Below are 24200 nucleotides of genomic sequence, written 5' to 3'. Positions count from 1 at the left end.
ATAAGATCAGTAGGGTAACATAGGCGATGAGTCGAACCGAATTGCGGGGCTAAGCCCCACTGGGCAGTTATCGGTCGACCCGCGGCCCGTTTTGCTACAGCTGTAAAGAAACAAAAAATTAAATAAAAGCCGAAAAAGGGCCTCGCCCCGAAGAAACTCGGCATCACCGTCACCGCCGTTTTCCGGCGCCCTCGCCGACTTGCCGCCAAAGGATCTTGGCTCAAATCGCTGCCTTGAATCCCTCTCGTTTTCCCGGGATCGTTTCCGTCGAATCTAAGTAAATCTCTCTCTCTCTCTCTCTCTCTCTCTCTCGCAATCGCTCAAGAAAACACAGACACGTTTGTTGTCGTCTGTTTGCTGTTTGATGATATGGGTAGGCTTCAAAAACATATGATATGGAAAGAATACGGTAACCCATAATCAGTAAACCACAAGATCGTTTATTTTGCACTCCAAATGGAGTTTGCCCATCCTAAAACTTGAAAAATAGTCTGTTTTGATAGAAAACGAGAAGAACCCAACTGCAATTTCTTCATGAATTTATACTTATGCCACAATTTTTCATCCTTGAACTCCATTTTGAAGTTCGTTTCTGCCCGTTTTCTCCTTGGCATGTAGCTTGTTGAGTTTTATGTTATCTGGTTGAATGCCAAAATTGCGACTGCTGGTTAAGGTTGATACACATTGGGGAGACTCTGCAGAATTGTGTTTTTCTTGTTAAGATTAGTTTGGTGCATTTCAAATATGTGAAGCAAGACGTCTCTTGTTTTTGTAATCACTAATGTGCTCTCAATCCTGCAGTTTGAAATTTTTTCATGGAGGAAGATAATCTTCTGGAAAAGATATACGAAGATGAGCCCCTTGATTTACAGGATGTGGACATGGACGACGTAGAAGATGTACAGGTACAACCACAAGATGCAAAGGTTGTGGATGGTAAAGGTAATGATGAATTCGTCCAAGAAAAAACCGAGGATGTAAAGATGGTATCACGTAAAAGGCGTCGTAGGAAGACTAAGAAGAAAAATATGAACCCAAACAATGGTAAAAACGATGATAGCATAGATGTAAACAGGTTAGTAGTAGCAGTAGTAGTAGTCTAATAATAAACGCACTCACAATTTAGATGTCAATTACATACTTGTTTGAATGAATTTGATCTTTCCATAAGTTTGAACCTGTGCACTTAAAGAGAGTTTTGTGAAATGGAAATCTTTCATGATAACTATTGTCTTTTTGATAGGTTTCAAATCCTTTTTTTCCCTTCATTTTCTGTGCCTCATGAATCTCCGTTTTTCTTATTTTCTTGTTCTATAAGTTGCATCAGTTCTCAAAAAGAATCGGAAGCATTAATCAATTTGTTATATTTGATTAGATGAATCATGTTGATATTTTTAGTGTTCTTTAGGTTTATTTTAGATACAAGTAGACGTTTAAATGAGAAGAAGATACACCTTGTTCGTGAAGCTGTTGTTTATCTTGGTGTTGCGGCTGTAAAAGATCTCGTAGCAGAGGTAACCATTTCTCTTTTCTCTCATGCTTTTTAAAACATTTGCTACTATTGTTCCGGAAATGCTTGACCTGGTATTACTTGTTCAACTTGCATTCTATATCTATCTAAGTTTTTTTCATTTAGAGTCTACTTAATGCTTTTTTGTACTGCAAAAATAAGTGAGCAGATCAGCACTTGAAATAAAAATTTGTGATACGAAAATTCCCTGTATCATGGCTTTCACATAATTAATTAGTTGACATCATGTATTGGGCTCGTAAGCCATGATTATGTTGCAAGAGGTACGTTTAATTTTCTTTTGGAGCTAATTATAACTCACTTTACTGATATTTGAAACTGAACATGGTGGTAAGAACATAGTTTTCTAAGCTGACGAGTTAAGCTCCACAAAGAATCTTTCTTGAGATATATTGCAATAATTCAATAAACAAAATTATAGGAATCAAGAAAAGGAGAAAATGGCAGAAAAGATGGATTCTTTTTCCAGAGAGTAACATGTAAGTATGTAACATAGAGAAAACTTGGTTTCTTCATATTGGCAGCCATTGCAATTATTTTCTTCCTTTATGCATTTTAGTGATTCTCTTAACATCAAGCATAACGTGTCGATGTCTATTATCTCAGATTCAACTTTCCTAAAACGTTTATAAGAGTAGAGCATCAACACTCAGGTTCTACTTTTGGTACCTGTCAGCAATTTGCTGTTTTCGGTTCAGCTGACTTTGTTTGCCTTGAAATTCTACATAATCGCTTAATTTACTATTACCTAATTGGTTGAGCTATCTCAAGTTTCGATTTTTCTTTTTGAAAATGGTAATTTTTTTTGTTAAAACCAAGGCAAAAAGTGACAGGATGTCAAAATACAATGTAGAGACAACAATAAAATTGATGTAGAGCACAAAAGTAGGGCATCTTAGACTAAATTCAAGCTAGAACAGGCACCAGATGTCCTAACCAAGCAATATCACAACCTAGCCATTTCTTGATATTGCAAAATTGCATAGTGTGGCAGGCTAATGCATAATCTTTGAACTGCTACTCAAGAACTTAAATATTTTCAAGTTCCTCTCCCAATAAAGGAACCACCAGGTGTGAAATGACCATCAGTGCCAAATCCAGTACCATTTCCCATTGCACATAAAATTCCTTTCAGCAATGGCATACGTAGATAGTTCAAAGGAAGTTTCTTCAATGTACAACTAAAGCTGTTAGTTGCAACCAACTTTACATTTACTTCTTTCAATACTTAGACTCTAGGCAGCTTCTAGAATCTTTAATAGCAACCAAGTCTTCCAGAATTCAGCAGGCCATTCCAAACAAGAGAAGCTCAACATAAAAAATTAAGTGGGCAATACAAAACTGAAATCAACAGCCTTGTAGAGAGTTCAAACCCTCTCCCCACAATGTCAAAAAGTAAAGGAGAGAAGGGTCACCTTGCCCCAATCCCTTCTAGGGATGAATAGATGGCCATATTTTCTATTGAGGTTGTCTCTAATTGAAGCTGAAAAGAAATTTTCTTTATCTAGTTGATCCAATTTTCCCCTAACCCTAATTTTGACTGGAGTATTATCTTTTCTAACTGAATGCATGGCCTCTTGGCTATGTGTCAATATCCTTGATTCTGACATGCTGCTTCTGGAGATTCAGTAATCAACCACTTTCTTTAATCGCTGTGTCAATGTTTTGGATATGGTTTTGTACAGGTTTCTTAAGAGAGAAATGGACCTGTAACGCATGATAACACCTGCCCCATAAACTTCAGAAATGAGGATAAGCTGCCAATTGTCTAAATCCCTCGACACTTTACCATTCCAGAATAATTTCTGCATCATGAACATGACGTCTTTTCTGCAATCTTGCCGATACAATGAAAAACTAGGCAGGAAACCATCTAGACTTGGACCAAGTTATCTTCTTTATCTCACCTTCACTAAAAGGAGCCTCAGAGACAGACTACTGAACTTTATCCAACATCTCAAAAGTAGGGGTGGCAATCGTGTCGGGTTGGCGGGTCAGCATACCTCAACCCGAACCCGACCCGTTTATTAAACTGGTCGGCTGTGGCAAACACGAACCCAGCCCATTTAATAAACAGGTAACCCGACACGACCCGCCAACCCATTTAATAAATGGGTTGGGTCGGGTAAATGGGTTCGCAGGTTCGCGGGTCAGGATGGCGGGTTGACCCACCTGCCTAACCCGTTTATTAAACGGGTCAGCCGGGTTGGCGGGTTGGCATACCCCTAACATGAACCTGACCCGTTTAATAAACGGGTTAGGCGGGTCGACCCGTTTATTAAATGGGTTCATTTTTTCAAAACCCGAACCCGCCTAAGAGGCGGGTTGGCGGGTTTTGCCACCCCTACTCAAAAGGTAAATGTCTTTTTGGTCAATGATGGGGTAAACATTCTGGCAAAAAAATCTGTAGCTGCCTCTAAAACATCATCAAGATACCTTCCTTCATTCCTTAAGGAGTTAATTCTCTGAGTTAAGCTTAGAAATGTAAAAACATTGTGTTTTGCTCATGTTGCTCAGCCAAAAAATCTTTGTTCTCTTGTTCCATTTACTTTTATCCGTAACCTCCATTCTACTCCATTTCTTTAAAGTTTTCATGCTTAATTCATTGTTGTTTAGAGTTCTGCAAAGTTTTCTTGTTACTTACTGTGATGAAAAAGTGTTTTGCACCACTCATGGAGAGATTTCCTGTCCGTCTTATTTATTCAAGGATTGCTTATTACCAGTACTTAAAAGACATCCTGTATGAGCTTGATGAATAAGCTCACCAAAACCATCAACTCTTTGCTTCTCGCTTCAAGAAACTTTGTCCCTGCTAAAGTCCATTGAATTGGGAAAGCACAGATACTTTTCTTTTGAAGTTTTGTTCAATGCATGGTGCCATCACTTGGACAGATTCTTAAAGGAAAACTATCCTTGTGGAAAATGGAAAAACAAATCCTGTGGCAGATAAATCGATCTCTTTTGGCAGGTCTATCTAACAGATGTGAAAGATCAAACAGTTTCAACATGGTGTCTTCAATGAAAACTTGAAAAGTTGTTTTGAGCTATGCTGAACTTATACAGAAGGCATTATCTAATTCCAAGATTGTTTTGTTGACCTATGCCAGTAATTCAAGTATTTTGATGAATCTTCAGCGGGGGTTAGGTATATGAGTTTGCTGTTAAGCATCCAAGTCTAACTGCTTCTTGGTTCCAGTTATATTGGGACTTCCAAATGCTACTTGTTCTGTGGTTTGTGGTGTTGCCATACATGTCAGCTGCAACTGTTTTCTTCATCCTGGTATTACGCAAAATTAACAAATTTGAGGACTGATTTTATTACTTCTTTTTCTTTTGCCTTTTTTTTCAATTGAAAAAATTAGGTAACTTTTACTGAGCCAAGATTTCATTTTGGATTAACTATGAATGTCTTCTCCTTGTAGATCACATATTCTTCCAACGGTTATTAGGAAATATGATATTTTTGTTGGCCTGGTTCTCCTGCTTCCTTGATGCTTTATTGCTATCAAGCATTTTGAAAATTATGATAACTGGTGTGTATTGCAGGTAGATACAATTCAGAAATGTGGAGGACAAATTACCCTTGATGGTAAGCGCCACCGAACTGGGGGTGGCATATTGTGGAACATCCTGAGATCGCGTGACCGGAAAGCTTATAAAGAAGTAATGGCTAGAGGAAAGAAGTTTATGGTATGATGAACTTAATCATGTGAATTGTTTTTCGTACATAAGGCTTGGTAACCAAGAAATTCCCTAGGCCTTTAAAAACAATTCAGAATTCTTAGTTTTTCCTGCTTGAAGAGAAGTCATTTTTGGATCTGTTCCTATTTTGCAGAGGCAACGTATACAAGATCAACAGAAAACTAAGCTTTCCAAGGAACCTGTACAGCAGAAAATAACACCACAATTATCTAACATAGTCACTAGTGAATGTTTGGAGAATTCAACAAGTACTGGGGAAGTGCAAGATGAACTGTCTAAACATGGTTCACCACAGAAGCGGGTTTCTGTTTGGCAGAGGGTACGTGTGCCTGTTAGTTACAGTGACCTGGTTGGGGTTGATACAGAAGAAGGAGAGATCACCGAGTGAAGTAATGCAGTAGAAGCCTGTGAACTGCTCTTAGTACGAGGGTGACATTCTCAGGTCAAGTTTATATGGGCTAAAGAATCAACAAGTCTTTTCTTTTCCTTGGTGTTTTCCAAGAACCAGGAGAAGATAGGGAAGGAACAGAATGGATGAGTGCAAATAGGAAAACTGAAATTTGGAAATGATTCACAAGAAATCAGTGTTATATTATCAAAATGCATGTTCTTTGGATGGATTCCCAGTGTGCATTTTAATTCCAACAAGCAAAAATGATGTTAAGCATGTTGCTTTCAAAGGTCCTTTATTTTCTTTCTAAATGATATGATTATCTAGAGGAAAATATTGGCTAATCTTGATCTTACGTTACTGTCTAGCAAAAGGTCATAGGGGGTTTCTTTGTTTGCTCAATCTGAATCCATGGCATGTTATTTCTTAGGAACCACACTTTGGATTGGGTGTTTTGGATCTGCAAACATGAAATTTTAGTGTATTATGCATTTTTTTTTTTTTGCAGTTCTTAAAAAACTGCATGCACAATGCAATTGGACAATCTAAAACATGATTTTAAGCAAACACTATATAGATAATGTCTGTAGGACTTGATTTGCAAAAAAACAAGAAATGTGAAAAAACGGCTAGTTTCTATAAGGTACAGTCATGAATTTTGAAACGCATGAATTCTGCTTTTAACTGAATTACATGCAATGGGCTAGTTTCTACTAGAGAGTGAACAAACTGTAACAGTAGCGTGAGTTCATTAATTGCTTGTCCTTACTATGGACACTTTTGAAGAGCAAAGATGAATGAGAGCACCGGGCAACAAAATGATCACATTACATGGTCATGTAAATGCTATTAGCTGCAAAGTTACTTGTTGCTCATGCAATAAGTCTAGGCATCTGCATGGCACTATCTCTAAACAGAATGCTAGTAGTGCTACCACCTTTAATGTTTACCTTCAGGTACCGCAAACCCTTTTCTTCTTCCTTGGTAGGAGCATCCGTTATTTCATCTGCTCATTTATCATACAGCAGACAAGATCTTCTCAACATGAGAATTAGCTGAACTAGAAGACATTAAAATTCCTAGGAAACTGCAAAGAGAGAAGAGATTACATTCTTTTGACATTGTGAAGACTCACTGAAGCATCTCTTTGTCAACCTCATCACAAGGTGGCTGTGATTCATGTAGATGCGCACATTCCTCATCTGTGTCTTCTTCTCTTCACAATTTGATGTATAAAAGAAAAGCATCAGTAGTATCTAGGGCCACAAACACAAGAGAAACAGTCAAAATGGAAGGAAAAGAAACAGTAAATATGTGTTGATTTGGGGTTGGTTGACACCCACATCCATCATCATCATCAAGCCTTATCCCAACTACATGGGGTCGGCTTTATAAGTCTTGTTTTTTCATTTTTGTCTATCTAGAACTAAAACTTAGGTCACTTTGCAATCTTTCATGTCACCTCTAACTGCGCCTCCTTCCCAGTTTTCATTACTTCTCCTACTTCTCTTTACTTCTCCTACTTGTACCATGTCAACCTTTCTCACAGGCGATGTGAGAGATCTTCGTGCAACGTGTCCACACCCACATACATTTGGTTGAAACAGTGTCATAATTGAGATTTCTCTAGTTAACTCGTGTGCTTATATATGTATCAAGCTAGAACAGTCCATATGTGACTCATTTGTATTCCATTCCAGATCACCTATTTTATTTGCCGTTCAAATTGTATGCAACATATGTGAAAATAAGTTGGACCCCGCCCCGGCCACTTTTCCCCGCAATATCCCCGCCCCGCCCCGCCCCGCCCCGCCCCATCCCCGTTTGGACCGGGGATGAAGGGTATGAAACGGGGATGGAGGCGGGGGTGGAGGATAAATCCATCCCCGCCGTGGAGGCGGGGCGGGGGTGGAGGATAAAATTTTGAGGCGGGGCGGGGGTGGAGGATAAAATTTTGAGGCGGGGCGGGGGTGGAAACCTTGTCCCCCGCCCCACTGCCATCCCTACTCACAGATGTGCCTGGGTTTCCTTGGGGGGGGGGGGGGGGGGAGAGCTCTTTATCACCATAGGAAACTCACCAAGAACCGATGTTGGGGTGGGCTGCATCCAGAATGAGTTGGGCAACAAAATCTAAAGATTCTAATAATTTTCCAAAAAGTTGACCATTTTTTCAAGAAAAGCTGTCAACTTAAAGAGAGTCGATTCTTCATCTAGCTCAAGACTCAACCATATGATCTCTCATCCATCAAACCCCATACTCTAATATCCCGAATCATAAAATCCATTACACACACACGCGCACACACACACACACACACACACAGAGAGAGAGAGAGAGAGAGAGAGAGAGAGAGAGAGAGAGAGAGAGAGAGAGAGAGAGAGAGAGAGAGAGATCCAGTGGGTCAGGGTCAGTAACCAATGTAAGAAAATATTATTAGCAATAGGCTGCAAAACCAACCAAGTTAGCTTATAATATCTTCTTAAATTGGTTCAATCCGTATTGATGTGGGGGTAAGAAAACAGGTGTGTCCGGGGGGTAGCCAAAACCAGTTATACCCTTCATACAAAAGAAAGAATTGAAATAATGTACAAGTCTGCATTACTCACCTGTGCCTGTGTACAAAAGGGTCAGCTCCTCTGCTGAGTGCTACCTGATCAATGATGGGGTCCAAATGATCCTCCTGCATGTCCCTGTTGGCAGACATTGGTAGGTGTGGTTGCAGGTGTTGGTTTCTGCATTGGGCCTTTCTTAAGCGTGGTCTATGTTTAACAGTTTCTGGCCCCCTTAAACCTGAAACAGTCAAAGGATATCTTAGCCCATCTTTTATGCTAAGTTGTTGCTTCAGTCACAAAGATATTGATAGGAACTAAGTCTTGTTTGAAAGAAGTTTGCCAAAGTAATCTAGAAAAAGGAATAGCAACGAAAAATAATTAATGGGAAAAATCTGTTGGAAAATTGCAAATATGAAGAAGATACCTCAGAGTAGAACTAAACATGTACACATTGAAAGGGGAGACAACATGGAATATCCGGGAGAAATAGAACTAAACAATTGTTCTCCAAATTGGCACATGCACCTGATACTCTTGGTCAGGACTCAATAAGGTAATGCCATTCTACTGTGTCATTCTACTTTTTCCCACTTGGACTTGTTATTCTTATGAAAAAGCTTGTTATCGCGTGCCATGCTACCATTACACATCACCGATAAAGCCAACACACACCACACGTTCCTACACTCGCATTTTTCATTCAGTAGAGCTTCACACAGTATAATCTTCTAAAAGTTGTAACCTTTATATATAGGCATATGGTCTAATTGCGATAGTAGATGAAAAACAAACATTAGTTGTAACCTTCATATTTTCTTATGCTTTTTCAAAAAGAATTTCGTGCTTCATACCACTTTTTTACACTCGCTTATTTGCTTTGGAAGCCTGATAACTATAGGGATGGAAGTGGACCGCGGAAATGGGGCCCCGCCCCGCCTTGCCCCGTTTGAACAAGGGGTGAAGGACATGAAACAGGGTTGAAGACGGGGATGAAGGTTAAAATTATAACTGGTGTGGGGATGGACTTACGCTTTTCCCTACCCTGCCCCGTCCCGATCCTGTTAGTAAAATAACTAAAATACCTTTAGGGGGATGACAGTGAACCTGAGACAAACGGAGCCCCACCCTGCCTCGTCCCGTTTGAACCGGGAATTGAGGTAGAAATGAAGGTTAAAATCAAAACGCGTGTGGGGGATAAAAGCAGTGATGGAAGGCGAAATTTTGAGACGGAGCGGGGGTGTAGACCTTGTCCCCAGTCTCAGCTCTGGTTCACTGCTATCCCTAGATAACTATGATTCAAACATACAACAACAACAACTACGCCTTCATCCCAAAACAATTGGGGTCGGCGATATGAACCAACAAAGAAAATCATTATGGGTCTTCCACATGAATCCTTCTCCTCCATTCAAACATCTAAAATATAAATATAGGTTACTGTAAACCCAAATTTCTAAGAACTTGATTTAGACCCAAATTCCTAAGAACTTGATTTAGTACAAAATACTCTTGTCATCTTAAGAGGGCTTAAACTTCCTCATAAAACAAAAAAGAAGGGCTCAAACTTCATGAATAGACCTGAAGTCGCATAATAAAAACAGACGGGTCCGGGTTGTTTTCATTCACAGGGTGCACCTTCCGGAGCTCCTATATCACAGGGACACACCATTTTGAGTGCATGCCTTGCCCTCGGTGACACAAGCGGAGACACGGGCACAAACACCGCCTTGTACAATCACTATTTTAATGTGTTTAACAATATATTAATAATTAATTTTTTGTTCTGATAAAGATTATATTTACACCATCAAAATATACAAAATCATTTTTTACTCATTAAAATTAAAAAGTTTCGTGTCACCGTGTCTTATTTTCTGAAAAATTGCGAACTTGCGAGTTGGGCCTGTAACCGCATTACGTATCCTTTCCTCTACGAATCTTTGTGACGTAACCGAACTCAAGGCAACGGGTTTTCGACCCAAGAAAAATGCACCAAGGGCACCACTCTTTCTCTCTCTCTCTCTCTTTCTCTCTCTCTGAAGGAAGAAGGAAGAAGGAAGAAGGAAGAAGGAAGAAGGAAGAGATGTCCCATTTCGGAAGATCGGGCCCTCCTGATATCAAAGACACCTACTCTCTCCTCGTTCTCAACATCGCCTTCCGTAATATCTGTCTCTCTCTCTCTCTGTGAAGAAAAAAGATGTTATTTTTTTCTTGGTTGGTGCTATTTTGGTGACGGCGGTGGTGATTGAAACAGGAACAACGGCCGATGATCTATTCCCCTTATTCGACCGCTACGGCAAGGTTGTCGATATCTTCATCCCCAGGGACAAGAGGTACACGCCCTCTCTCTACGTCTCCCTGTATCTGTCTCTCGCTAGAGGTTTCTGATGCTGTTGGGTGTTTCTTTGTTCACACACAGGACGGGAGAGTCGCGGGGTTTTGCATTTGTTCGCTACAAGTACGCAGATGAGGCGCAGGTGGCGGTCGATCGTCTCGATGGTATTTTTCTTTTGTTTCCCCCCTTTTCTTCCCCTGAAGTTGAAAGAAGCATATGGGCGTCTGTAGTATCTTATTCTTATGTCCCCAAAATGTTCACTATTGCAGGGAGGACCGTGGATGGCAGAGAAATCATGGTGCAATTTGCGAAATACGGCCCCAATGCGGAGCGCATGTTGGTTTCTCTATATCTTTCTGTCTTTTGTGGATCTTTTTTGGCTGCATGAAACGAACAAACAAGAACCAATCTTTATTGCTGTTTTTGTTCTGGTTAATATCGTCTAGTACCATGTCTCTGTTTGGATGGATTTCTTTCTGGACTTCTCCAATTCAATTATGTGATCGCAGGGTTTATGTTGTGGGGTCTCCGTTTGATTGGCTTTGTTATCGTCTTCAGATTATTGATGCTCGATTCTCAAACTTTTTTTGCTTTTGCCTTTTGAAGTGAGTTGATAATGGGAGAATAAGAATTTGCGCAAGGTGGATCGGGGATTGTTAGGAAAAATGATTACTGGAAATGGTTGGTTCTTACTTACAGTGTGGAGCATAAATACACTAAGTGTCTCAGCGGCAGTGAACTATTATGTCGGCAGAATCCTAGTCTAAGATCCTAGTTTTCCTTGTGTTGCAACCACATGATAATTGTAAAGGAAAGAGCTCCCTTTTGGTTCATACGGATACAGGGTGTGTCTAATTTCATGGAGTTCTCCACTAAGAATAACATTGGGTAGATGGGAGGTGAAATTTCATTGTGCAGACGAATGGGGTCTTTGACATGTTCTGTTGAACGTGCCAACTCTCTCAGTTATTATTCCAATCTAGCTTACATTCAATTATGGGGTCTGATTTCTCAATTACGCACATGTTTAAGGTGGGGAAATGGTTGCTTAAAAATCATGGTGCAAATCATGGAGGGTGGAGGGCTGTATCAACAAACTTACAGTGGCACTATTGCGTAGTTGTGACCTTTATCTATTTTGCACTTGAAAATGTGTTTTTTCTCATAAGCATTCTAATAGAGTCTGCTAACTTTTCAGGCTTGTGCCATAGTTGTTGGTGCAACTGATTGCTTGGTGCTTGGCAAGCAACTCCATAGTTGCCTACTTTTCATGTCAGTGCAATAGGAGGTCCAATACACATTCATTCAAGATTTTTGGACACGTGTTTTTTCATCAATTTCACTCATTTCAAGAGTTTGTGGGAATCAATGTTACAAATTTGGACCGTTGCTTTTCCTTCAGAAAGGACAATTAGAATAGATTTTAGATATTGCCTTTCAAGGCTTTCAAGGTTCACAATGGGTATATCTTGATTGATTGTTTAATTCTTGCCAGTTATCACAAAGCACAATGGTGGCGAACACTATCGTTGCTTGACGAAATCCAAAGAAATAATAGCCAAATTTATGAAGAGAGGAATTTACAAGAGAACAAAGAAAGAACAAAATTATATATAAAGGAGAGAGAGAGAGTCTTACTAATTTCAGGCCTAAGGCCGATTTTCCTTTAAGCTCAAGTTAGTCTTTTTAATCTAACAGAGTGTCTGCTTGAGATGATGAGGATAAAACCTCCACTTTTTGTTAGCAAATGATTGGTGAGAAATGGACAGGGCTCTGGTTTTGTAGGGTCTATACCTAAATGAGCAGAGGCACAAATGTAGTAAGAGTAACAGTAGGACTAGGTGTAGAACTCTCATCTCTTTCAGCATGGGCCACTCAGGCATCTTAGGGCTGGATCTGAATTGGATGTGCTCTCTTCAGAAAGTGTCTCCTTCTTATAGAGTGAATCATGTGTACCCTGGTTTCAGATCTGCATTTAAAGCATATTCACAAATATTGGTATTGGCTATATCTTGGCAAGGCAATTTCTTGTTATTATATAGGTTTAGTTGATAAATCTCAGGAAAATCTTGGTGCCTCAGGGTTTTACCAACCGGAGGCCAGCCAATGTGCGGTCGGTGATGAGAAGGTTTTTTTCTTGGATTATAAAAAAAATGGCCATTTTTTTTTATAAAACTTGACAAGTGAAAAACCTCAGTTGTTTGCAATAATTTAGTGAGATATAAATTTCTGATATCAAAGTATCATGAGATTTTGCCTTTAATATCGTTTTATGAATTTACAATGATATTATCAGAATGCCACCTATATCTGCAACCATGATTTAAAGACCCATAACTTCAACTTTTACTTCTCACTATCATTGTAAATATCAATATCTGGGATTTAAACATATTTACTTTTTTCCCTCGCATTCTTTAATAGCATATGCTGGCTAATATATTGTATCTGATTCGTTTTTTCAGCCATAAGGGGAGGATATTTGAATTTGTTCCGAGGTCAAGCGGCAGATTGAGAAGCTACAGCCCTAGGCCCAGGTATTGTTTGATTTGTAGTCTGGACTAGCGATCATAGGTAATGAAGGATCAACAAGTTGCATGGAAAATTCGTGCATGAGTAGGTCTTATTTGGTTTTATGCTCTTTCCTCTTTTGAGAAATTGATCTTCTTAGCATGTCAAGAATCTTTTGTTGTGTATGGATTTCTCCTTTTACATAATTTATCATTGACATTTACAAAAAATGGTTATGCCTCAGGTTCAGTACATCTGATGCCTTGTATATGCACAGGTATCGTGATGACTACCGTGATGACTATCGTGATAGGGATCATAGGAGGCGAAGTCGCAGCCGTAGCACTGAAAGATATGACCGCCATGAGGACCGTGGAAGGCAGAGGAGCTCTCGTCACCGAAGTAGGGGCAGGAGTTTGACCCCTGATTATCATAAGGGGCGTGATAGGGAGAAGATATCTGATGAACCAAGGAGCAGAAGTGGCTCTTATGCTAGGTGTCTACTCTTTTCTGCAAGGCTCAGTGATAGAAATGTTTTCTTGATTACGTAAAATGTTAATCAGTGTTATGAATCAATCATTATTACTATGTTGCAGTGCATCTCCCCATCGAAGTCCTAGCCCTCGAAGAAGCCCACCTCGCAGCGAGAGCCCCCCAAGGCAAAATGGAAGCCCTTCTAAGCGGAGTCCAGATAAAAGGTTCCCATTATCCAGTCCTGCTGGAAGAAGTCCGCATGGAAGGTCCCCAGCATCTGTGAGTGTTACTATGAGAGATTGCTGTCTTTTACATATTATATATGTCACATGCTGCTTACTGATGAGTGGATATTTTACGTTTTAGTATATTTATTGTTTTTATAAACTTGTATTTTTGCAGGATGATTGAGCAGCTATAGGGCACATGGACGTGTTTCAAACTTTGTTGATGAGTCTGTGTCTTATCGTCTGGTTCTTTGTTTACGCTTTTGTATTTTGATGAACAAAGTCTGGAGCAAGTAGCCTGGTTTCTTTACTTTGTGGGACTATTGATGGAGTCACGACTTTCCCCATCAAACTCTAGTTTTTATAACTGCCTGCTTGCTGGTGCTCGTCAACCATCAGAAAACCTTTGCAGTTCGAGATTTGGAAGTAGTTTTAGACTGAAAGTACTTTAGTCTGTAAGTCTTGCTTCTGTTCTCAAGTACTTCTATATGTGGAATTACTTGAACATTGAACAGTAACCTTTTTTAGATGCAATATGTTGAATGCTACTTATTCACACAATGATTTGTTATGTTATATTTAGCTGGTAGGATATGTTTGTGATGTTTCATGTCATTCACTTTGGTAGTGAGATGGTCGTGAAAAGCATGGTAGTAGCTGTGATGATCAAGATTGTAGCAAGAAGCATTTTGTTCTCACTGATGAACTGTTGATGAAATCCTAGCTGATGCCTCTTCTACTTGCTGCTGAAATTGGATAAGCATCTGATGATTGTGATCTTCTTTTTGACCATGCTGATTCACACTCATTAGTAAGCTGAGCTCAACATCTAGATGTGTGAGTATAATATTAAGACTTTGAATTGACCATGGAGATTCTCTCATTCATTGTTGGGATCATGTTTTTCTTTTGATTTATTCTTTTCTGTAGCAGTTAACCTTGTAGCTGTCAGTCGATGCTTTTGTTGGGATTATGATCATTTTAGCAAGTACGCCTATGTTTATGATTGCCAAATGCCATGATGAGTGGGATATGATTTTCTGTGGGTGAATTGGACCTGTATAAGATCCTGATGATGGTGAAAGCACTTGAAATTTGTGAAGTGAGGGCCTAATTTGCTGAGGTTGGGAAAAGATGTGAGTTCTGAATGTGTATTGGCTTATTGTAGGGTGCTTTTGTAGTTAACTACATTGTATATTTCAAAAAAATGGTTGATGAAGTGTTAACTTACAGCTGGATCTGGAGTCATCTTGCATCAAGATATGTAGATTTTGTACCAGAGAGTGGATTCTAGTTGTTCCTGGTTGCTGGTTTCCAATGCAATTTTATGTGATGCTGCTTCAAATTGTTCCCTCTTCTCTTTCGGTACATCAGTCTTCATTACTAATTGGTGCTTTATGTAGCCTTCCTGTGGCACATGCTGTAGCATGATGATTCGTTACTTATGTATGTTATGTTCCTTATTTTGGTTGTCATGATTTTTTTCCCATTATATAACTATATTATTGCTGTTGCATTCCGTATGAACTGAAATATGGGAAAAATTACAGTATGCCGTTCAGCTTGGTTATGGGACCAAGTATTTGCTGGAAAATATTTAATCTAATATATTTTGTTATATACTGCGTCAACCTTTTCTTTCTCTCTCTCTATAATAATAATAATAATAATAATAATAATAATAATAATAATAATAATAATAAATATAATCCGTCCAACCATCCCTTGAATTCCTTTTGTTTTGTGTATCATGCTGCCAAGTGGTCAGAGTATAACCCCTCCAACCATGTGGTATGCACAAAAAGGGTTTCTCCTGGATGGGTTTTGGCTATGACAACGCTAGAAACTAGGACCCAAAGGTACATTCTTATGCACAGAAACCCAAGCTTGTGGTTTCATTATTCACAGACACACACAGGCACAGAGGGGAATCTTTAGTTGACATCAGCTGCTTCTCATGGACATTAACAAGTTTCCAGGCCTTCTTATGTTCTTTTGAAATGTCATAGTGGTGATTTGCGAGGCTATTGTAATACTAAAAAAGAACATAAAAGTTACATTTATTAGTAGTTAGTACTTCTGTGAAAGAGTTTCTTTTTGGTGGTACTAACTACTGCGAGGTGTTCAATATGTTATAAGTTCCTAGGGATATGTTGACATCTACTTAACATATTGGTCATTAACAACAGAGAAAGACTCACATGATACTGACTGTCAGTTTCGACCTTGGTAATGGAGACTGACTAAGTGCTCATCTAGGCACCTAGGTGGGATGGAGGGGCCCTTAGAGAACAACTATGTATTTTATTTATAATGTTTATAATTTTATTTTTTTATCATTTTTATCTAAGAATTTTAGTTTTTCAGTAGTTTATTTTTTTGTGATTACTAGTTTTATATTGTAGCCTAGTTGCCTGTGGGAGCCAACACAACACAGGCATTGCATGGTGCTTTTGGTGTTGATTGACTATTGAGTTGTATGTCTCTAGCTGTATGTTTTGACTTGTGTAAAATCTACATCTTAGTGTAGTTACTACTAGACATGCTATTGTACAAGAGATTTGGATGTTTTCTTGTAGGAGTATAGAGCAAGCTTTGACAATTAGACAACCAGCCACTTGGTAATCGTTCACTGTACTGTTGGTTGTTCCCGATAGTTGTGTACGTTTGATATAGATACTCTTGATGTTGCTTACGTGAATGGTGCTTGGTCTAAGCCAGTTTGTTGAGGGTGCTATCTTTAGTTCTGGTTTTCATTGGCTACTATATTGAACTAGGATTAGATTGAAGATGCTGAACATGATTTTTTAACACTAGCAACCCAATTTCCAGAATAGCAAGAAACATGCTACTTTGTTAGAACAGCGATTAGAGGGTGATAGTGTCATTTGCTAATTGTGTGTGAGTGATGTCTACTTTGACAGTAGAGATTATCCTTGACAAACTTTATCATGTTCTTTGCCCATTTTTATACTTGAAACATTCTATTGGATGGCAAAGTAGGACTTGCTGAGATGAAAAAAAAAGGATGAGCAAATCTCTGTGCTGCTAGTGATGATTGTATTGGTGGTAGCGGTCGTGGTTGTGCAAGGATTCTGCTGACAATGGTGGTGGTGGTGGTGGTCATGTTTATGCCAGTGAGCCTTTTGACATGTTGCTTATATATTTTTCGTTTAGAAAAGGTATAATTTTCTCCAAACTTTTTGCTTATCTAGCAGTTTCATTGTGGTACTGATTAAAGAAACAATGAGCTTGCTTTCCTGCTCTCTGCATGTGGTTAGTCTATATCATTACAAAGGCTAAACGAGGCATATTCAATTGTCAAATGCAGAAAATACATCTACGCTTATGAGATCCCCTTCCATAATTTATGTTATCTTTTGATGGATCTCAAAGATTTAGTTTTGCAGGAAGAAATCGTCGATGATGTGTTTTGTGTTTTTATCTCCCATTCATTTATGTTATATTTTGGTAATGGATCTAAAATGTTTTGTGTGTTTGTTTTGAGAAATGGTTGATGGATTAGGATGTTATGTCAAAAGGGTGGTTTAAAATTGGCATTCTGGACATGTCTCGTGTCTGTGGCCCGTTTCTGTAAAAACTAAAAAGAATTGGAAGCATCTTTGATTCTCATCTCTGTACTTGTATACTAGGGTTTTTTTTATCAGGGCTCTTAGGGGTTTCTATCAAAGGCTGTATAGATTAATATATACTGTAGTCACAGTTATCGGCAATATTTTCAAAATATCGCAATATTATCACTGTATTTTCAGCAAACGATATTATAGGTAAATTTCTTGCTATTTTTAAAATATGGCCAATTTGTTAATATCATGATATTATCAATTATTGTTACTGTTTATTTATTTTCTATATCTTAAGTGTGTTTTTTCTTTTGTATTTTTTACTTATTTCTTTCATTATATATGTATTTTATTATCTAAACATGATATTTTCTTTCTTATTTTTTTAATTGTATATATTTTTTTATTTTTTGAAGCCTTGAGATTTTTCTAAGATTTATCACCACTATAAGAAATAGACTTGCCCAGATATAGCTGATACCAATATTTGTGACTGATATATACAACTTATGATGCCTACCATGCTTTTGCCTTCTTGGCTAGGGGCGATCATGGTTTACCACCTGACATGGGACAATCAGTGTTTGAAACTCACGGGGGCGTCTCTTTCAGCAAAGGTTGAAGTTGGCTGTTACTCAGTGGGACAATCAGTGTTTGAAACTCGAGGGTTTTGTTAATTGGTGACCTGCCAATGTAGTTGGGATTTTGGTGAGGGGTGGGTTGGTTTATCCCTTGGCCTAGCCGAAAAACCAAAAAAAATAAATAAATTCCATGAATTTTTAGATTTTTTAAAACCAAACTTTGATGCATCTTGAGAATTTTTGCTTTGTTGAGAAAACTCTTGATACCAAAATTGAGATTCTGAATTAAAACATATATGGTACTCATTAGTATTTGTTGCTTCCAAAATATAGACTCATCATTTAAGAATTTTTTGTTTGATGACCGTGTGCTGAAGCGAGGAAAACCCTGGGTGGGACCCCACGACTACCCTGCTTTACGTGGCCCACCTCTGAAAGTAACACTCGTGTGCCAGCATGGTTTGATCCGGTGCCTTCACCTCATCGCCCTCTCAACAACCCTGCTGGCCACAAGGGCGACCCGTGCGGTGGTAACTCATTTAATAAATTAGTCAGGCTTTGTGTACAAAAATTTGGACGTGAATTGGTTTGTATGAGACAGGGGTACGTTGACCCGATCCATGGCCCTGTTCGTTTCACCGGCTTGGTGGCCTTCCCTGTGGGAAAAGGGATGCTTTCCGGGCATGGGATCACTGTTTTCATGTGTAAATATTTTCCCGTCATGAGAGGTAGTGTAGCCCTTTCTCATGGAAAAAGGGGGCACGTGGTTGTTTTCTGAACGGTGTGATCTTTCTTAAGGAACGCCCTTCCTTCATGTGAAACAAACATGACCGAACCTTAATCTAACCAGAACGTGTTATTCAATCTCTGATCACTTTAGATTTATGTTAAACAACTTAATTGGGAAATAAAACTTTCTAAACAAGCAATTATCATTATGGGTCATTCCAAGTTCATGTTCGAGTCCCTAAAGACCTGATCCAATTCATATTCAAACTGCTAAAAGCTCAAAAACACATGCATAATAGGGGCAGATCTCATACCTAGAAACAAAACTAAACTGGTTTAATATTGGTTTTTATTTTGAAATGATTTAAATGAGTGTCTAATAATTCTATACCATAGTTACCTGAAGCTTCTTAAAACTATGGAACTTTCACTTATTAGAAAGCTTCAACTAGCTTGAAACCATAAGTGTTTTTTATTTTTTTAATTTTTTTACGTTTTCTAAACTATATGAGAAGCTTCTTAAAACTATGGAACTTTCACTTATTAGAAAGCTTCAACTAGCTTGAAACCAAATTGTTTTTTATTTTTTTTAAATTTTCTAAACTACATGAGGAACAATAGTAACAATCAGCTGTGAGAAGCAATGAATGAAGCGTGAAGCGAGAAAAAGGAGTTTAAGAAATGATTACATGAATGAAATAGCAAGAGTTTAAAGGGAAAATGTGAGAAACAACAATAGAAATGAATGAAAAAAGACAGAAACAAACTATGTTCTGTATCTAAAGGGAACTTTATGTATTTGAATCAATAATATTCATTATATATTTTAATAGTTTATAGCAAAATGTATATTTGATAATAGAATATAAGATATAAGAAAATAGTACGAATCTCTTAATATGAGAAAAGACATTACAATACCTAGGTCATTTTATACTGAGAGAAGCAAGTTTTTCATCTTTTGAGAGTGAGTGTCATCTGTATATTGCTTTTGCCTTGAATCTTATGATGGACAATCACAACTACTTTCTCAGCTCTACCTGTGACCAAAGCAAACATGTCCATGGGCACAAACTGATCTTGACCTATGTTTGTATCCATGACTCCATGCATTTTATGCCTGTTTCAAAATCAAGTTTGATGCAACCTTGCCACTTTGTCACGGGGATTTTTCCTCACAAGCGCACTAATGATGGCCATGAGTTTCCCCAACTTGTGCAGCCAAGCTCCTTCGACGCCTTGTGTCACCTCATGTATTAATGGCTTTCACCATAGTAAGCAACACCACCCAAATCGCTCACCGGTATGACTCATTCACTTGCGTCACCCTGTGGCAGCATGCACACTTGGAACTACTTGGCTAAGCCAAGAATAGCACCCCAAGAGGGATTTGGACAGCCTACAAATGTCCCATCCAGTCCAAGTGCCATCCCTTAGAAACTTCTAATGTCATACTTAAGTTTGGTTGTGTTTTTGAAAAGTGAAAATACTGTTAAAAAGAGATTTACTTTCATGAGGAAGTGAATCTCACACTTTCTAAATCTCAGCTTATCCTAGTTAAATCAACACCCGGATCATAACAAGCAGTTTTCTAATATTAACCATGTCCAGATCTAGGGGTGTAACTGGATCAGGTACACATGAACTGAACTGATCTGATTTTGATAAACCTATGGGTTTGGCTCAGGTTTAAAAGCTAGAACTGTTTAAGAAACATGCCTTTTTTAGGTATGAAAAATATAGACTCTAAACCGATTAGATCTTACTCTAATGATTCTATGTAATTTATACCCCAAGCCTGAACCTGGCATGTAGCCAAAACTGTTTCCTAAGCAGTTCTATGCAATATGCAAACCAAATTGACCGAACCTGAAACCATCTTGGACCCAACACCGAAACTGATCCTAACTTGAGCATAATGCATATCAATTATGAGAAATTTAAACAAAAAATGACCAGTATGACAAAAATGACACGTTTCTTGAAAAGTCTTCAAAATTTTCAAATCTGTCTGCAGTCCAAAATTGCATATACTTTTATTTTTATGACCTTTTTAGCCCTCGCACTTATCATTTTTTGGTGCAAATTTCTTTCATATGTGAATTTCTTCTGTTTACACCGGAAACTCCAACCTCGCAAATACCTGAGTTACTGCACATTAAAAATTTATCAAATTCACATAAAATAAGTGCAAGCGAACCTTTTTTTAAACTAGAACCGACAAACATCACAAATACTTGAGTTACTTCACATAAAAGATTCTTAAATTCACATAAAAAACTGATTTTTTAACTCAAATCGACAAACATCGCAAATACTTGAGTTACTTCACATAAAAAATATAATAACATCGCATAAAAAATTTACAATTTTTTTTTAACTCAAACCGACAAACACGCAAATACTTGAGTTACCTCGCATAAAAAATATAATAACGTCACATAAAAAATCTGTAGTTTTTTTTTAAACTCTAATTGACAAATATCGTAAATACTTGAGTTACCTCACATAAAAAATATAATAACGTCGCATTAAAAATCTGCATTTTTTTTAACTCTAACCAACAAACATCGTAAATAATTGAGTTCACATAAAAAATGTAATAACATTGCATATAAAATATGCGATTTTTTTTAACTCAAACTGTCAAACCTCGCAAATACTTGAGTTACCCCGCATAAAAATGTAATAACATTGCATAAAATATGTGAGCAAACTTTTTTTTAATCTTAAACCTTCAAATATCGCAAATACCTGAGTTAATTCACATAAAAAATTCTTAAAATTTATATAACGTCGCATAAAAAATCTGTAAATATCCTTTAAAATTTAAAACACGTCTTTTTTTTGCGTTTGAGATGCTGATACTAGGTTTGAATTAGTGTTATTTTTGCTTAGGGTTATTTTCGACTCGATACCATCATCTCAAAAATTTTGCTTCTTTTTAAGAATAAAATTTAGGGTTCTTCGTGGTTCCCAAAATCTCCTCCTCCTCACAATTTTTGAGTTTTTCTTATCTCTGACGACTTTTTCAGTGATTCTGACAAGGCTGCATTATTCTTCCCAACAACTTCTCTTATTAGATCGAAAGACAATTTCTTTGTGATCCCCAACCTGTGATCCCCAAAATCCTCTTTGCACATATAGTTTAGGGCTTTTTCTTGAAAGAATATAACATGTTTGTTTTGAATATTTGTGTTTACTTTAAAGATGTTTTATCTCATAAAAAATTAATATTTTTGTTTCTTTGAAGATGCTTGTCAATTATTATATGATTTTTTATTTTTCTGTGTATGTGTAATAGGGCTTGGGTTGACCGTGCACAGGGTATTAATATGGGTAGTTGGTTTTGCAGAGTGGTTTTGTATGTATTCTATTTTCAATAGATGTATATTTTATGTGGTTGGTGTAGGTAGTTAAGATGACTTCAGTATCTGCTAAAGTACACTACCATCACTGATGATTGTAGTTGAAGATCTTTAGTTGTTCCCCAAAACATTAGCTTTAACGAATTAGTGGCAATGTTGTCTCAAAAAATAAGACTAAGTGAAGAGTTAATCTGCCTCCGATATACATATTCCCTGTTCATAGATGATGAATCAGGTTGGGTAGATATTTTGACAATGATAATGTAGAAGAGATTAATTAGTGGCAATTTTTACTTAGTGCTTCACATAGTGCAATAAGAAGCTATTAAAAGTGATGTAGAATAATCTATCAAGGTTAGTGTGTTGCCGAACTTCAAATTGTCTCAAGCAATAAATGATGTTGATGAACCAAACATGCAGCTGTCCTAAATAATAAATGATAGTGATGTTGTACAAGTGAAGAACATGCAATTGCCTGAACCAATTAGGAATATAGATGTTGGACCTGCAGACAATGAAGAACTTCTACAAACAATTGAGGGTGTACATCAACATCAGATTACTAGAGAGGATGTGGAACCACTTAGGCACCCCAGTTCTAGTGATTTACATCATAGCAATGATGCACAAATGACCTCTCAGAAGCCCAAACGTTGGTATGTTGTGTGAGCATTTGTTAAGCTTTAGAAATGTTTTAGGTTTATATGCTAATGTTTAAGGTTTACTAAGCTCTTGATGGATGGGTTTTCTTTCGCATAATAGCAATTGACAATCTTTGATGTAGAGGCATCTCAGTTGTATGAATAGCTGCACAAGAAAAGACTCGACGATTGCGAATAATTTTAGTAGCTATCAACAAAGTCCAACGATCAAGAGGTTGCTATCGGAAAAAGGTTTAATGATGTTGATCATTGCCGTGAATTTCTGAAAGATCATGTGATCAGTAACAACTATAAAACAAGATTCAAGAAGAGCTACTATAATAGAGTAATTGTTGTATGTACGAAAAAAAACCCGCAGACTAAGATTGATTGCACCTGGATGATCCATTGCATAAAGGTGTTGTAAGCAACGTTCTTTCAAGTAAAGAAGTATCAAAACGAGCATACATGCAGCGGATCATTGGGCAACCTAGTAGTGGATCATTGGGCAACCTAGTAGCGGAAAACATGTCTTCCAAGTGGGTTTCACATGTTATTCATGGACGATTGTACGATAACCTGAAAATGACTCCAAGAGAAATCATGAATGGCACAAACAAGCATGACGTGGACAAGAAGTAGGTAGAGTGGAGATATATGGTTCATTCGAAAACTCTTTCAGGTTGCTTTCGACCTATTGCCATCATTTAAAGATGATTAATCGAGGATCGAGAGCGATCATTGAGACTGATACATGAAATCGATTTATGTACTTGTTCCTATCTTTTCATCAATGCATCAATGAGTTTATTAAAGGATGCCCTCCAGTTCTTTTGCTAAATGACACCTTCCTAAAAGAAAAATACATGGATATATTGTTGTCGACCCATAATATTGATCCTTGCAGTAAGATATATCATGTTGCCTTGCAGTTGTGTATAGGGAGTTGAAGGATTCATCAGTGTGATTTTTGTCACACGTAAAGCGACAATTAGATTGCTATGACATTGAGAACCCTAGAGCTAAATAACAATTGATAGTCATCTCAAATAGGCACTTAGGGATACAATATGTTGCCCCCCTCGTATGGCCTAATTGTCATGTTGGATATTGCCTAAAACACTTGACAAATAACTTTAAAACTACTTTTGGTCCATCACTTGTACCACTTTGGTGAAGTGTAGCCAGAGTAGCCACAATAACTCAGTACACATACTTTCCTTGACAAGATTAACAAATAACATGAAGACGCATACACATATGTCACAAAAGATGTTGCAATGAAACATTGGGTTAACAATCAGTTTCTAGCTAAGAGGTACGGGTGCTTAACCTCTAATATAGTAGAGAGCTTCAATGCGTGAATTCTCACAATACATGACAAGCCACTCATTCTTGTTATTAAAAAGCTTCGTCTCATGTTGATGAAACTTTATGAGCAAAGAAGAAATGATGGGCAGAACATGTCAAAAATTGTTGTAGTAACCAACGTAAAAGAAAAACTCGAGAAAGGTAAGAAAGATGCTCAAAGGGTACATGTGCAAGTAGTGCATTGCCTCAAGCGCTAATATGA

The 24200-nt window shown here is 37.8% G+C and overlaps 2 protein-coding genes across 3 annotated transcripts; both read left to right on the top strand.

Annotated features, from left to right (window-relative positions):
• Nucleotides 1-165: 165 nt before the first annotated feature.
• Nucleotides 166-5887, top strand: LOC149822032 (phosphorylated adapter RNA export-like protein). Its single transcript, XM_089981510.1, has 5 exons — nucleotides 166-277; nucleotides 802-1075; nucleotides 1409-1514; nucleotides 5078-5221; nucleotides 5367-5887. The coding sequence occupies exons 2-5, from the start codon at nucleotides 816-818 to the stop codon at nucleotides 5619-5621; spliced, it is 765 nt and encodes a 254-aa protein (XP_089837636.1). The 5' UTR covers nucleotides 166-277; nucleotides 802-815; the 3' UTR covers nucleotides 5622-5887.
• A 4330-nt stretch (nucleotides 5888-10217) lies between these two features.
• LOC149822031 (uncharacterized) lies at nucleotides 10218-15264 on the top strand. Of its 2 annotated transcripts, XR_016426040.1 has the most exons (11): nucleotides 10218-10336; nucleotides 10432-10510; nucleotides 10597-10676; nucleotides 10782-10848; nucleotides 12978-13049; nucleotides 13301-13519; nucleotides 13620-13776; nucleotides 13900-14179; nucleotides 14353-14561; nucleotides 14658-14860; nucleotides 14958-15264. XR_016426040.1 is itself a non-coding variant. In XM_089981071.1 (8 exons), the coding sequence occupies exons 1-8, from the start codon at nucleotides 10261-10263 to the stop codon at nucleotides 13906-13908; spliced, it is 759 nt and encodes a 252-aa protein (XP_089837197.1). In that variant the 5' UTR covers nucleotides 10218-10260; the 3' UTR covers nucleotides 13909-14329. The 2 variants fall into 2 exon arrangements, 1 of the variants encoding a protein (XP_089837197.1); XM_089981071.1 differs by lacking the exons at nucleotides 14353-14561; nucleotides 14658-14860; nucleotides 14958-15264 and having other exon boundaries at nucleotides 13900-14329.
• Nucleotides 15265-24200: the final 8936 nt, after the last annotated feature.

The sequence above is a fragment of the Nuphar pumila genome, chromosome 11 (genome assembly GCF_984573655.1).
Source record: "Nuphar pumila chromosome 11, dmNupPumi1.hap1.1, whole genome shotgun sequence".
Taxonomy (NCBI): Eukaryota; Viridiplantae; Streptophyta; class Magnoliopsida; order Nymphaeales; family Nymphaeaceae; genus Nuphar; species Nuphar pumila.
Note: the sequence above shows the minus strand (reverse complement) of the source record. Positions and strands in the feature narration are given on the sequence as shown.

Coding starts and splice junctions, on each gene's coding strand:
- LOC149822031 (XM_089981071.1), top strand. CDS start 10,261: ATGTCCCATTTCGGAAGATCGGGCCCTCCTGATATCAAAGACACCTAC. Junction 10,511..10,596: donor TTCATCCCCAGGGACAAGAG/GTACACGCCCTC, acceptor GTTCACACACAG/GACGGGAGAGTCGCGGGGTT. Junction 13,520..13,619: donor AGAAGTGGCTCTTATGCTAG/GTGTCTACTCTT, acceptor ACTATGTTGCAG/TGCATCTCCCCATCGAAGTC.
- LOC149822032 (XM_089981510.1), top strand. CDS start 816: ATGGAGGAAGATAATCTTCTGGAAAAGATATACGAAGATGAGCCCCTT. Junction 1,076..1,408: donor GATAGCATAGATGTAAACAG/GTTAGTAGTAGC, acceptor AGTGTTCTTTAG/GTTTATTTTAGATACAAGTA. Junction 5,222..5,366: donor CTAGAGGAAAGAAGTTTATG/GTATGATGAACT, acceptor CCTATTTTGCAG/AGGCAACGTATACAAGATCA.